General features: G+C 50.6%; 1 protein-coding gene across 6 annotated transcripts in view; it reads left to right on the forward strand.

Annotated features, from left to right (window-relative positions):
* CALN1 (calneuron 1) overlaps nt 1-14,995 on the forward strand; it is a 159,040-nt gene that overhangs the window by 70,688 nt on the left and 73,357 nt on the right. For all 6 annotated transcript variants that reach the window (XM_050325666.1, XM_050325667.1, XM_050325670.1 and 3 more), the window contains one exon: nt 14,368-14,511. In XM_050325666.1, coding sequence (XP_050181623.1) covers nt 14,368-14,511 — 144 coding nt within the window. The remainder of the gene's footprint in view (nt 1-14,367; nt 14,512-14,995) is intronic.

Consider the following 14,995-nt stretch of genomic DNA (forward strand, 5'->3'; position numbering starts at 1 on the left):
GGCATCCCAGGGGGTGCACAGGTAGGGAGGACGAGCAAGAAGAGGCTCAAACATCCTCTGGAGGCCTTCCCAGCCACAGCCTGTGTTCTGGTAGCATTTTTCATAGGGATTCACCTGAAGTCCCACAGAAGCTGTGGCTGCCTCTGTCATCTCAGTGCTTGCAAGGCTGGGTAGGCTGTTCCCCACCTCAGGTGTTGCTCTGCTCCCCAGACAGAGATGGATGGTGGGATGTAAATTATTCCCTCCCAAGCAGAGCTTAAGCTGGACTTCTCCAGAGTTGGAAGGAGCACATTTGAATTTTAATATGAGCTCTGAACCACAACTGCAGCCTGTGCAGCTTGATTGTGTGCTCAGGGTATGAGGGTTGGGGTTATTTTTAGAAATGTTCATTTGTTCCAAGGACCAGCAGACACAGAAGTGGCCACTGAAATGCGAACATGTGATGTATTTTTGAGGGCTCAAGTGAACATGGAGGGAAATGGTGATAAAGGCAGATTACATGGCATTTGCAAGCTTAGACAATGCTCTGTAATTGTGTGTCAGGAGTCAGTCAGGTTTGGTAGCACACCAGCTAATTAAACCATCCTCTCTGAAGAGACTGCCTGTGCTTTCAGCTTGGTGCTGTTTCATTCTCAGAACAAAAAAGCCTCTGAAGGCATTTCTGTGTTCAGCACTAATGAATTTGGGTGGGAACCAACCCATGGGAAATGGGAGCTGTGAGGAAATCCATGTTTGGTTTGCCTGGGATAAAGCAGGTTCATTCCCACCGTGGGTGGTGGCAGGAGAGGGGCTGTCTGTCCTGTCTGCTCTGTGCACCCTCTGTCCTCCAGTGTTGGTGGTTTCTCTCCATTCAGGTCTGTTGTGATCTGTGCACACTGACACACGAATCCTGCTGTGGTTTTTGGTTCTCCTGAGTACCACAGAATCCCAGGATGGGTCAGGCTGGAAGGCACCCCAGTGGGTCACTGGTCCAGCAGGACCAGCCCAGAGCACAGGGCACAGGATTGTGTCCAGAGGGCTCTGGAATATCCTCAGGGAGGAGACTCCAGCCCCTCCCTGGGCAGCCTGTTCAGAGCTGGGTCACTGCCCAGGGAAGAAGTTCTTCCTCCTGTCCAGCTGGAGCTTCCTGGGCATCGGTTCCTGCCCGTTCCTCTTGTGCCATTGCTGGGCCCCCCCAGCAGAGCAGCTCTGGTAGACTTCTTCCCTTGCAGCTCTTCTTCCCTTGCAGCTCTTCTTCTTTCAGAGAAGATCTTGTCTTCCTATTACCAACATCTCATTCCTCCTTTTGGTGCTGTTTTTCCCGTGCCTTATTAAATGCCTGGAAGATTTAATTCATGATAAGGCAACGCATTAAAAACAGGCAGAAATGAGGAGCTGTGCTCCCCAGATCACTTCTGTTCCAGTGGGTGGTGTTCTGTGGGCTGGCTCAAGGCCACTGGTGGAGGAAGAGATGGAGATTTCCCAAACCTTCAGGGCTTTCTTTGTGTGCAGGTTTAATGCTCAGGACTGAGTGTCCTAAAGAGGAGTGGGATGAGCCACAAGTGCAGTGGTGTGAGAGTGGTTTTTCCACTTAAAGCTGGAAAACTAGGAGGCAAACCCTTACTGGGATGTTATTGCCTGTTGGCAGTGGCTTCTTGAAGCTTAAATATCTCAGAGCTTAGAGCAAACTGCCAACTGCACCATCCCATGGGCACCAGTGCCAGGAGTGGGGTGGGAGATGGGCAGGACTGGGAGCATCATTCTGGGGTCTGATGTGGGAACTTCAGAGTGTTGTTCCTAAAGCTCATCCCTGGGAGGAGGGAATCATAGAATTACAGAATCATTAAGGTTGGAAAAGACCTCCAAGACCATCGAGTCCAACACTTGACCAATCCCCACCCTGTCCCCCAGCCCAGAGCACTGAGAGCCACCTCCAGTCCTTCCTTGGACACCTCCAGGGTGGGGACTCCAAACCTCCCTGGGCAGCCCCTGGCAGTGCCTGACCACCCTTTCCATGGAGGGACATCCTCCTGATGTCCAACCTGCCCCTCCCCTGGCACAGCTGAGGCCATTCCCTCTCCTCCTGTCCCTGTTCCCTGGGAGCAGAGCCCGACCCCCCCCGGCTCCCCCCTCCTGTCAGGGATTGCAGAGCCAGAAGGTCCCCCCTGAGCCTCCTTTTCTCCAGGCTGAGCCCCCCCAGCTCCCTCAGCTGCTCCTGCTGCTCCAGCCCCTTCCCAGCTCTGTTCCCTTCCCTGCACACGCTCCAGCCCCTCAGTGTCTTCTCATTTTGAGGGTCCCAGATCTGGGCACAGGATTTGAGGTGCAGCCTCAGCAGTGCCAGCACAGGGGGACAATCCCTGCCCTGATCCTGCTGCCACACTATTTTTGATGGAGCCCAGGGTGCCACTGGCCTTTCTGCCCACCTGGGCACCCTCTGGCTTCATCTTGAACCAGGGTCAGAAACCTTCAGGCTCCCCTTTGTCCTACATTTGTCCCCTACAGGGACTTCTTGGGGTGCTCCCAGGATCTGGGTAGTGAAGAGCCATTACCTGGATTTAACACCCCCTGCCCCGCTGCAGATGGGTCCAGAGACTGATAAACCTTGGAGAACCACAGCAAGGTTGTTGTTCTGCCAAGTGCTGCCCTCACCCAGCCACATCTGACGATCTGCAAGGAGGAAAATAATTAGATTGTCTTTTTTGGTGTCCCAGTCCAAGCAGCAAAGGGCCCACTCTCATTTCTCTTCCTCATGCCAGCAATGCTTGTCTTCATTTCACGAGGGGAAGAGCTGCCAAACTCCTTTTATTGGGATAGGACAAACAAAAAGAAAAAAATTTAAAAAGAGGGGAAGAAAAGAAAAAGAAAAAAGTGTTTCTGAAAGGCAGGAAATGAAAATAAATGAATTCTTCACCATTATTTAAAATCTCCTTAAAGCTGGAGAGTAAAGCAATTCCCTTTGAGCTGGATTGGTCGTGCTTGCCTCCAACAACACATTTTACAATGGAATTCTCAAGGACTGCTTTCAGGTACGCAGGGAAAGAACAGAGATTTATTCTTAGGAATGCTTTATTTTTATGTGCCTTTGATATGGAGAAGCTGCACTTCCATTCAAAGAACTGAAGAGGAAAGAAATGTAAATATTCCAGTGGCTCTCCTGGAACATTTGGGTTTATAACACAGCACTCTGCCTGTTGGCTGCAAAAGGTAAATACAGGAAAAACAAATCCAGGAAAGTTTCTTCTGCTAATAATCACTTGATGAGTAGAAGCTTTCTCTGGGTTTGCAGGTGAAACCTTTCACATCCTGAGGCTCCTGAGCAGGTCTCTCCATACCCCAGTGCCCAGGCACGTTCCATTTAATCCCCTTTGGGGATATAAATCCCCAGATCACTTCCATCACTTTGTTCCTATCACTGAGCAGCTTTCAGTGATCCACTGACATTTCCAGGGGTGGATGTTTGGCTTTACAGCATCTCCCCCTGATTTCTTGGGTCAGGCTTGTTGAGGTTATAAAGATTGCTGAAATCCCTCTGATTTTCCTCCCAGCTGCAGCTCTTGGGTCATAACCCCCCAGCAAAGGAGCACCTCGGGGATTTTGGACTGGATTTAGGAAGGAGGTTTGCTGGAGTCTCACCCTGGGCCTGGAGCAGCTCCTCTGACTCTGCCCAGGGTTGCAAACCTGCTCAGATTCCCAGCTGGTGGAGTGTCTCTGGGCAGCCTCCCCTCGTGGCTTGTGTGGTGAACAGGGGGGATGGTTGGATCTGATCCTGGAGATCTTTTCCAGCCTTGAGGATTCTGTGATTCTATTCCCTGGTTCTCTGGGATGGCAGCCTGGGAATCCTGCTCTGGGACACCACCAAGATCAGCGAGACAACAGGCTGGGCTCAGCAAGTGCAGGATAACAGAACATGTCCCACATTCCAGGACATGAGGCTGGAGGCTGCCTGGAGGTAAAAACCACAGGAATTCCATTCTCCTCCTTAACACGGTGTCAGAACCACCTCTGGTGTCACAGAGGCACCTCCAGCCAGATCGAATGCAGATCTCAGACAGTGCAGCCCCAAGGCAAAATTCAAATTGTTTTTAAGATTTGCAGGGAGTTTTCTGCTCCCTGCTCAAGGAAATACTTTGGAATTGCTGAAAAAAAAGCTGCTGGAGCCGTGACAGTTTTGCACAGGAGCTGAAAGTGTTGATTAGGTGAGTTTTTGGTGCTCCCTGTCCCAAAACGACGCTGCTTTTCAGGCAGGGTGGGAAAAGCTTTCTCCAATCGCTTCAGACATTGCAAAGCAATAAACTTGGCCCCAAAAAACCTGGAGCAGGGAGCTGGGGGAGCTCAACTGATTGTAATTCTTCCGGTGGAAACATTTGCCATGCGAAAAATGCAGATTTGATTCCATTCCCTGTTGACAAAGGGCCTTTCAGCTGGAAATAATAGAAGGGCTCGTTTGGTTAATGCTGCGAGGTTTTGTCCTGAATTTATGATTTCAGTTTTTAAAATATTAAATAACAGGGTCATGAAATAGTGGGACTTCACTGCAGTGAAGCCTTTTCTGGAAAGCATTGCTGAGCTGGGATGATGGATGAGCTTGGGGTTGGTTACACTGCGAAGCCACGGCAGGGAGAGCAAACCAAAGGGTGGGTTTAGTTCAGTGTTTTCCTCCCCTTCCGTTCTGCTGGAATATTTGAGTTTAATCCTTTTGGCCCATCAGAGCTGCTGGAAGGCTGAGGGAGAGGCTGTGAGCAGCCAAGCTGCCCCAAACCCCACCAGAGCACGGGATTGGGATTTACCTCCCAGCAGAGCTCCGGCTCCGTGTCCACCACCGTCCTCATCCCTCCTCCTGCAGTGAATTCCCACATCCATGTGCATCATGGACAGCTGGCAACCTTTGCTTTGATCTGCTCTTCAAAGCCCTCTGCTTTGTCTGATGGCAGCTCTGAGAGTGTTTGGGAATTCCCAGTGTAATTAATGGATGTTGACTGAGGGTCCAGGTAATGAGGAGTGAGGAACAGTCCGGCTCTTCCTGGTTCCTCAGGGATTTGTGGATGGATGAAGATCACACTGAGGTAAAAGTGCTCAGTGGAGTTTGGAGGCTGTAGTGATTATCAGCCCGAGAAAATGAAGAGGTGCCCAATTTACTCTGCAACCGAAAGGGAAAATAAGGGAGGGAAAATGGCCCAGAGCAAAACTGAATTCACTGCATCAGAGCTTGAGTTTCTGTGCATAAATAGCAGGATTTGTCCCCGAGGCTCAGGCCAATTCTGGTGCTGCTGAGAGCTTCCCAAAAGTTTTATTTCAAAGTGGAGACAGCTCTGTGTTTTGCCTCCTTTTGAGCCAGGATTGTTGCTCATCTTCCTGAGCCTCCAAACGGGGAAGAAGCAGAGCTGGAGAGGATGTGTTGAAGCCAGACTTGTTTTGTTGAGCTCCTGATCACAAGATGTGCTCTCAGGGAAGTGTTTCTGTGTTATAATCACTTGGGCTTTTCAGGAGAAAAACTGTCTTTTTCCAGGATGGAGATTTGGGAAGCAGAAAATGAACAGGAATGGGCAACTTTGGACTGGAAAGAGTGAAGTGATGGGCATGGTGAGGTCCTTCCAAGGGAAGCCTCTCATCTTGGATGGTGATATTGGAGAAACTGGGAATTAATCCAAGGGTCACAGAAGCTGTGGCTGCTCCATCCCTGGAAGTGTCCAAGGCCAGGACGGGGTTTGGAGCAACCTGGGCTAGTGGAAGGTGTCCCTGCCCCTGGTGGGAATGAGATGAGTTTTAAGGTCTCTTCCAACCCAAATCATTGCCAAGACTCTGTGAAACCTGCTGAGGGGAAAGGGATGAAGGGGATGCTGCAGTTGCTGCTCCCATCCCACCTGGAGGAGCTGATGGAAGAGCAACACCTCAGCCTGGAGCTGGGTGGGGTCATCTCCCAAATCCCGAGCAGCCACTTCCAGGGTCTGAGGTGCTTCTCTGGTCCTTGTATATCCACAGTAAGAACACATTCAGTTGGGTTTGATGTGCCACTGTGCTACTGGAAGTTAGTTAAAGGCAGAGGGATTGGGAAAGCAACAGAACACCAGGAAAACTCGCAGCAGGTACTGCTGTGCTGACTCAAGAGTCATTTTCCAACGAGGAGGAGGATGGCAACTTATCATCTCTGTCAGGGCCAACTCTCTGGGTGTTTGAGTCTCTGTATCACCATTTCAGGGCATTATTCTCCATGGCAGGTCCCCACATTGGAATATTGGGCAATAAGTTTCCCCCAGAGCCTCATCAGGTCACCTTTGGAAGATCTGGGGAAGGAACTTCATTCACATGGTGGGACAGGTTGTATTTCCTAAGCAGGAAGACTGCAACTCACTGTGGATGAAGAGATGTGTGAAGCTCTTCTGGCAGTAAATCAGGATGCAAATTCCATCTATTAAATCCCATTTGATATATGGAATGTGAAGAAGAAGAAGAGATGGGCACCATTATCTCCTCCACATTAATGGGAATCCCCCCTGAGCCACCCAGAATGAAATCCCCCAGGGCAGGGGCCTGGGCTCGTTACCTGTTTATGGCCAGCAAAATTGGTAAATTGAGCACTGATGGCAATAAACTCCAGCAGCAGCTCCCAGGCAGGGAGCAGGTTTATGGCTGAGCTCAAATTCAAAGCTTTGAAGGGAAATGTTGGGAAGTGAGGCCGTTCTGGGAGAGCAGGGCAGGCCTGGGGGCTCCCCTGGGAGCGAAGGGGGTTTGTGCCCCGCGGGGTGAGGGAGGAGGGAGCAGAGGGAGTGTTTGGTGAGAAGGAGCCAGGGACAGGAGATGGAGCTTTCTCTGCAAACAGGGCAGTCCATGCTCTCCGTTCAGCCCTCCGGGAGCCGCTGCTGGAGCTGGAAAGGAAAGTCAAACTGGAGCAGGCTCTGCTTTCACTGCCAGAGCTGCTGCTTTGCCCACTTCCTTTTCATTTCCTTTTCCATTTTCCTTTTTCTTCCTTTTGTTCTCATTTTTATTTTTTCCCCTTCCCTTTTTAATTTTTCTTTTTTCTTTTTCTTCCTCTTATTTTTATTTTTACCTTTCCCTTTTTGATTTTCCTTTATATTTTTATTTTCCTTTCCTCTTTCTCTTATTTTTATCTTTTCCTTCTCCTTTTTCAATTTTTCTTTTAATTTTTCTTCTCCATTTTCTTTTTCTTCCTCTTCCACTTATTTTTATTTTTTCCTTTTCATTTTTTATTTTCCTTTTTCTTCCTCTTATTTTTCCCTTTTTTTTTCTTTTCCCTTTTCTTTTTCTTCATATTTTTCCTGTTTACTTTTCCTTTTCTTTCTCTTTTTATTTTTCCCTTTTCCCTTTTAATTTTCCTTTTCCTTTTCTTTTATTCTTTTCCTTTTGTTTCTTTTTTTTCCATTTTCTTTCCCCTTTTTTCTTTTCTCCTTCTTCTTTTTATTTTTCCCTTTTCCCTTTTTAATTTTTCCTTTTCCCTTTCTTTTTATTCTTTTCCTTTTGTTTCTTTTTTTTCCATTTTCTTTCCCCTTTTTTCTTTTTTCTTTTCCCCTTCTTTTTATTTTTCCCTTTTCCCTTTTTAATTTTTTCCTTTTCCCTTTCCTTTTATTCTTTTCCTTTTCCCTCTTCTTTTTATTTTTGTTTCCTCTTTATTCCTCTTTTATTCTTTTCTCCTTCTTATTTTTCCCTTTTCCCTTTTTAATTTTTCCTTTTCCTTTTTCTTCTTCGTCTTCTTTTGCTTTTCCTTTTCCCTTTTTTCCTTTTCCCTTTTCTTTTCCTTTTTCTTCTTTTTCTTTTTCTTTTCCTCTTCTATTTTTTCTTTTTCTTCTTCTTTTTCTTTTTTCCTTCCACTTCTTTTTCTTTTTTTCTTTTTCCCTCTTCCTCCCTCTTATTTTTATCTTTCCCTTTCCTTTTCCCTTTTCTTCTTCCTTTTCCTTTTTCCTCAAGAACGAGTCCCTCATTTTTACCCTCCCTTGACCACCCTCACTTCTAGAACTTCCCGAAACTCTCCCCAAATTCCTGGCTGTGACTGCCCAGCTCAGCAACAGCCCCACCAGGAGATCACAGACCACAAACCCAGCCAAAGCCTGGCTTAAGCAGAGCAGGTGGGACCTTCCCCTCCTGCCTGGAGCTGATCCCATGGGAGTTCTGGGGCTGTTCCTGTGGCATCTTCCACCAGGTCAATAATCCGTGACAGCAGGAGAGTCTGCAGGTCTGCTGGAATTCTCTGGACTGGCACCTCTTGCCCCAGACTGTGTGTTTGGAGGACCTGCCCCTCTCCTTGCTCTTCCCTGCCCCGTTCTGTGAGTGGAACGAGCCAAAGGAGGGTCTCTCCTGGTGGTGCCCCAGCCAAGATGCCCTCAGGGCCCCACAGCTCGTGCCAGGAGGCCCAAACTCCTCTGTGAGCGGTGTGAGGTGATGCTGTCCCCACCCCCAGCTCCTGCAGGGCACAGGGACCTGCCCAAAATGCTGAGACCTTCAAAAAGCCGATTTCCATCCGGAGAGCAGAGCTGAGAGGTTTGCTGAGCCCCCCCCACCCCTCCTGCAGCTGCCCTTTAGGATTGTCTGCTCAACAAAGACCTCCTGCTCTGACCTGTCTGGGGGAGATCCACGAAGCCAAGGATGCAGCAACACCTTGGGAGGAGCAGAGATCATTGGAGCAAAGCAGCTCCTGTGGTGAACCTCATCATCCCCCATGGAGGAACCTCATCCCTCGTGGAAGAACTGCCACGAGATCCCCGTGGGTTTGCACTGCTGGGGTGGGCACTGGGACACTTGACACAGGACATCAAGACTGATACACTTGGAGTCAACATTCTCTTAGCATGGCTGGAAGAGGTCCCTCAAAGGTCCCTCAAAGGTCCCTGGAGCTGGTTGCTGCTGCTGGAGGTGCCCAGAATGGCTCAAGCCCCATTTCCAAGTGCTGCAGTCATCACTCACCTCTGAAAGTCCTCATTCTCAGGCTAAATTTGCTCATGCCCCATTTGTTCTCACACCAGTGTTGCTCTTCACCTCGAATGGCTCTTCTCTGTCCCTGGGCTGTCCCCTTCATCTTCCTGCCACACAAATCACCTCCCTGGGAGGGTGGGCAGGCCCTGGCACAGGTTGCCCAGAGAAGCTGTGGCTGCCTCATCCCTGGGAGTGTCCAAGGCCAGGTTGGAGCAACCTGGGCTAGTGGGAGGTGTCCCTGCCCATGGCAGGGGGTGGAACTGGATGAGCTTTAAGGTCCCTTCCAACCCAAATCATCCCATGATTGATGAGCCAAGTCCTGCCCTTCTCTCTCCTGGCAGCCTCTCTCCACTTTTATCCTCCTCCCCTCACTTTGAACTCATCCCTCACCGCTCAGGACCAGCCTAAGGCATCAAAAACTTAATTAACCTGCATTATTTAACAGTTAATTCAATAATTAACACAGCATCTCCAGCCCCACACATCCTTCCTTTGGCACTGAGGGTGAGCCTTGCTGGTGTCCTGGTGGAAAATCCCATTCCCTCCCACAGCAGGGAACTTTACAGGGAAGTTGCTATTTTGCCAGAACGTTCTGATAACATCATCTGCACAGGATGGCAGGACTCGTGGGGTCCCGGGGAGGGGATGGAGCCACGCTGGGGACCGAAGGGGTTGGAATGCTGCTGTCCAGCAGCCCAGCCTCCAATTCACATCCTGAACTATCCCCAATCCCTGCTGCCAGCACTAAAAGCTTCACTGAGGGAGAGCTTGGCAGTCGTGCATTTGTATGGAAATGGGGTGTTCCCGCAGGTTTGCCTGGGATGTGTTTGGGAACAGAACCACAGGAAGTGTCATTTCCACAAATCATGCGGGTTTTTTGTTGTTGTTTTTGGTTTTGTTTGGTTTTGTTTGTTTGTTTTTTTCCGGGGAAGGGAGACAAACATAAAAATCTGCCAAATTATGTATGAAAAGGCCAAACGAGGCGAGGCACTCGGGTTTGAGGCAGAGCTTCGTGAGCTGAGCTGCTGTGTCAGGTTGAGGAGCTTTGCCCGTCTGACATCCCTGTGTCTCTCTGAGCCGCTGGAGCTCCCAGACGACGATGAAATCCCCATTTACGCCCCATTTTCAGCTGGTTTCGGTGCTACTGAGAGGACTCAGATCTGGAACCTCTCACCCTCCAGGTTGCAGGGAGAGGGTTTGATCTGGTTCTGCCGACATCGAGAGGAACCGAGGGAAATATTTTGACACTCGCGATTGGAAGACGTTGGGGGGGGGGGCGTTGCCATTAGAAGAAAACCGTGCTTATTTTGACACTTTGTTGCAATTTGCAGCAAAAGAGGAAAAAAAGAGGGGAAAAAAACCCAAGCGTAAAACAGCAGATGGAGGGATGGAAATTTCCATTTTTTGTAGACATAGTAGTTACAAGGCTCACCAGTTCACTCGAGGACGCGTTATTTGCAGCTTCGAGATCACTCGGTTTGTACTTCGGTGCCCGAACCTGCAGTTAAGGGAACGAGAGGATTTTCAAGGTTCAGGGTGGGGGGATCTCCCCTCTCATCCTGCTGCTGAAACCCGCGCGGTTGGGATTGCTCCGCACGGGGGGTGTGATGGTTACACCCGCATTGCAACCTTTAGCAGGGGGGGTTCACACCCGGTGAGTGACGTGGAACCATCTGAGGGTGCTCAGGGACGGCTCTGGATGGGTTGATTTCCCGGGGAATCGGGAGTCTTCCTCATCCAGGAAGCCAAATGAAAATAGTGATGGTTGTCCAGGCAGAGGGAAATCACCTGGAAATGAACCTGCTGTGAACAGGGAGGAGGGATGAGCTGGGAAGGGATATGGGATGTTGGGGAAGGAAGGACTGGAGCGGGAGCAGAGGGGCTGAGGATGGGTTTTGGGATGCACGTGGAGAGTTTAGGACTTGCTGGGCTGGGTGGCAGCTCTGGCACCAGCCCTGTGTGTGCCCTTCACAAAGGTAAATTAAAAAAAACAAACATCCTTTTCCCTGATTCTTCCCATCTTTCTTCCCAGAGGAGTGTGGGGGGGAATTGACTGGACAGTAATAGGGAAGCTGTGAAGTGCAGCTGTGAAATGGGAGGAAAGGGGGGATGAATGAAAGGCAAACACACAACACATCCCCCTTTCCCTGATTGCTCTGGAATGCTCAGATAACTTGGAGAGGTGAGTGCTGCTCTCAGCTCCCCTGGAACAGAAATCCTCATCCTGGGAAAAGCATTCCTGGCTCAACTGTGCTTAGAAAGTGCTTTCAGCTCCCCAACCTGCTGAGCCAGGATAGGGCCCTTCTGCCCCGAAATCTTGGCTGATTTGCTCCTTCCTCCTCGCTGGAATTTTTTTCCCTGGCAATTCTTTCCAGCCTTGTGTCTTTTGGGAATTGAATGGATGCTGTGGACACTCCCTCTGTGGGATCATTAGCAAAGGTGTTTGTTGGGGTGACTGGATGGTTGGGCAGTGCTTGGAGCAAGCTGGGACAGTGGGAGGTGTCCCTGCCCGTGGGTGGAGCGAGATGAGCTTTAAGGTGCCTTCCAACCCAAACCATTCTGGGATTCCAGGGGCTGGGATGTCGATTCCTTCCCTCCCCTCATTCACCTGAACGTCTGTTCAGAGTCCAACATCACATCTGTCCAGCTGACAGAGTCTCTTGGCAGTGGCATCTGCTCCTGCTGGAATCAGTGCTGGGGGGGAGATGGTTCAGTGCTGCTCCCAGGGGGGAGATGTTTGTGTGGAAACCTCACTGTTCCTGGGGGCTGGAGAACCTGAGCCATGGAGAAGAGCCCAAATGTTTCCTGACTTCAGGCCAGTGCCATCACCACCAGAAAGGGCCACTTTTTTCTTCTCTTTACAGTTTCTCTTCTTTTTTTCCCCCCTTTTTACCCTCTAAGGTATTTCTGTGTCAGCTGCTGATATTTGGGAGTAAAAGAAGATGCTACACAGTGGAAAGGGGAATAAATATCAGCATTTCTGACACCCCAGGGAAGAGGGGATCCATGTGCTTGGTTTCCTTTTGCCATCCAGGCTGGGCAAGGGGGAAAGGCAGCTCCTGGGGCAGCATCTCTTGAACACCCACTCCCCTTATTATCTTTACTCTCCTTTTTAAAGACAAAACAGGGCTCTGCTTCTCTTGATCAGGGTAAAACCTCCAGGTTCCACCTGGAATGGCAGAGGTCTCACAGGTTCTCCTGAGCCCCAGAACTGTCTTTGTTGAGAGATTCCCTCGTGGACCACATCCACCCCCAGTTTGGAGCCAGGAGCATCAGTTGCCATGGAGACTTCTTTGGGAAAGTCATCTGGGGAAAGTGCTGAAGTATTTTTAGCTTTGGGTAATGAAGTTTAACAGCTGGAGATGAAGGTGAGGGCCAGCCAGGTGCCACAGGTTCATGGGCTGATGGTTGGGACCCCAGCAGTGCTGGTGGGCTGGGATTGGGAAGGATCCTCAGGCCTGTGGCTCCACCAGGACCACAGAGGGGAAAGAATCACCCCAAAGAAAAGCTGCTAAGGAGGTGTTGTTACATGTGCAGATAAAGAGGAGGCACTGACTGAGGTCAGAGCTGTTCATGTACAGTGTGTTCAGCCTATAAATAGCTCTCCCAATCTACCTCTGCACCACTGGTATTTATAGAGTGATGAGGGGACAAAAAGCTCCACTTGGTGTCAGGAGTTGATTTGGGAAGGTGGTTCAGCAGTTCAGGGCTCTTGAGAGGAGCAGAGCAGGACCCCAAATGTAGGGAGGGTTTCTCCTCTGACTGAGGCTCAGAGGTTGCAGTGCTGTGAATGCACCCTCTGAAATCACAGAGGGCACTCCAGGAGGTGGCACAGCAGATCCATGGCCCTTGGATCAGCCAAACTCACCTGGAAACCCAGATTTTACCCTCTAAGATACTCTCTCAGCTCCCTGGGATACATTTGGCTCTTTAGTCTTCAGCAGTCAGAAGTGGATTTGGAAATTAATTGATTTTGGTGGAATATTTACTGCACTTGAGCTTTCAGCACAGCACAGGAGAAGAGATTTCCCCACAGCTGGCAGTGGCTGGTGGGATTTGTTCCTGCTCCAAAGGCTCTCCACGTTCTGGGCCAACACTTCCAGCTTTGAGCAGCCCCACCACCTTCTCCCACCCAGCTCCCACCTGGGAGGTGACACTCTGGCAGGGAATATTTCCTTGTCTGAGGCTTAAAAGCCTGAACTACCCAGGGTGGGCCCAAATGTTTTCCATCCTCTGTTTCTTGAGAGAAAATAGAAGAATTATTAATTAGGGGTTGTTTTTTTTTCCCCGAAAAAACGTGCTGAGTTTTCCCTCCCACTTCAGTGAGATGCTTTCACCTGAAGATTGAACTGCTCTGAGCAGAGTGAGGTCCCAGTGTGCTGATGGTTCCTGTAAAACATGATCAAGCATCCCATGATTTCCTCCCCATGCATGGGGCAATCAGCACCTCTTTCCCTCCCCACTCCCAACCAAACCCTTTCTGGGAACAGGCTCCCAGCTGCCTGGGAGGTTCAAATGTCTCTGCCTGGCATTTGCACCAGTCAGATTTGGGCAGCTTTGGGGTTGGGGCTGCAAGTTGAGAGGTCTGTGAGGAGCAGGAAAGGTGCAGAGACATCATCGTGGTGGATTATGGAGTCAGAAAATATCCTGAGCTGGAAGAGACCCATCAGATCATCCAGTCCAACTCCTGGCCCTGCACAGGACCCCCCAAAATCCCACCAGGTCCCTGAGAACGTTGTCCAAACACTCCTTGAGCTCTGGCAGACCCCAGTGGGTAAGGAGTGGAGAGGGGCTGTCAAAGGCTGGAGGGGGATTTAACACAATCAAAAAGCACAGCAAAGTCAGATGTCAGGAGCTGAGCCAGGCTGGGGACGTGTGATGGGAGTGATTCCTTTGGTGCCATCAGACTGTGATTCATCTGAGCTCTTTATTGCTGTACAGTTGGTGTAAATGAGAGCAAAGCTGTGAGCAGGAGATGGAAACTGCTCAGGGGGACAAGGGACAGGACAAGAGGGAACGGCCTCAAGCTGTGCCAGGGGAGGCTGAGGTTGGATGTTGGGAAAATGTCTGTCACTGGAAGAAGGTTGTCCAGCCCTGGCACAGCTGCCCAGGGCAGTGGGGTGTCCCCATCCCTGGGGGGGTTTAACAGCTGTGTGGATGTGGCACTTGGGGACGTGGTCAGTGGTGGTTTAATGGTTGGACTGGATGGTCTTGGGGGGCTGTTCCAAGCTAAATGACTCAGTGGTTCTCTGCTGTCCCCTCTGCTCTCCCAGGTGCACACACTGTGCACACACAAAGGCTTCTCTGCATCAACAAACCACGACTGCACCGCCTGAAAGCACAAAACACCCACCATTCACATCCCAAAGGGCAATCCCAGCTGCTTCTGTGCTCCCACCTCGCTGACACACTGCCCGAGGACTCCTCCAGCGTAACAACTCCTCCCTTCTTCCTTGCCCTTCACAGAAATCCGGGAGGCTTTCCGAGTGCTGGACAGGGATGGGAATGGCTTCATCTCCAAGCAGGAGCTGGGCATGGCCATGCGCTCGCTGGGGTACATGCCCAGTGAGGTGGAGCTGGCCATCATCATGCAGCGCCTGGACATGGATGGTGAGTCCCCACCGGGGTCCTGCTCTGTTCCTGGGGGATGGGGGGGCGTTCCCAGGGCTCGTGGATTGGGCTCAAATCGTTTGTGCTCACCAAGGAAGGGTTGGAGAGGAAGCTGGAGGGCTTTGGTTCTGCCACAGCCCAACTCTGAGGTGTCAACCTGCTGGAGATAAACCTGCCTGTCCAGCAACCCATGGGAGGGAGCTGAAGCATCTTTATGTGACAGCTGGGTGGGGACAGAACAGATCTTGCAACTTTCCTCTGCAAAGGTCCCAGATCCCCAACAATCCCAGCAATCCCCCCCCTGTGCCCCAGAGAATCATCCAAACCCTCCTGCAGCTCTGGCAGCCTTGGGGCTGTGCCCACTGCCCTGGGGAGCCTGTTCAGTGCCAACCACCCTCTGGGGGAAGAACCTTTTGCTGAGATCCACCCTGAGCCTGCCCTGACACAGCTCCAGCCATTCCCTGGGGGCTGTCCCTGCCCACAG

This window comes from Myiozetetes cayanensis, unplaced genomic scaffold (genome assembly GCF_022539395.1).
Source record: "Myiozetetes cayanensis isolate MyiCay16 unplaced genomic scaffold, myiCay2020 scf30, whole genome shotgun sequence".
Lineage (NCBI taxonomy): Eukaryota > Metazoa > Chordata > Aves > Passeriformes > Tyrannidae > Myiozetetes > Myiozetetes cayanensis.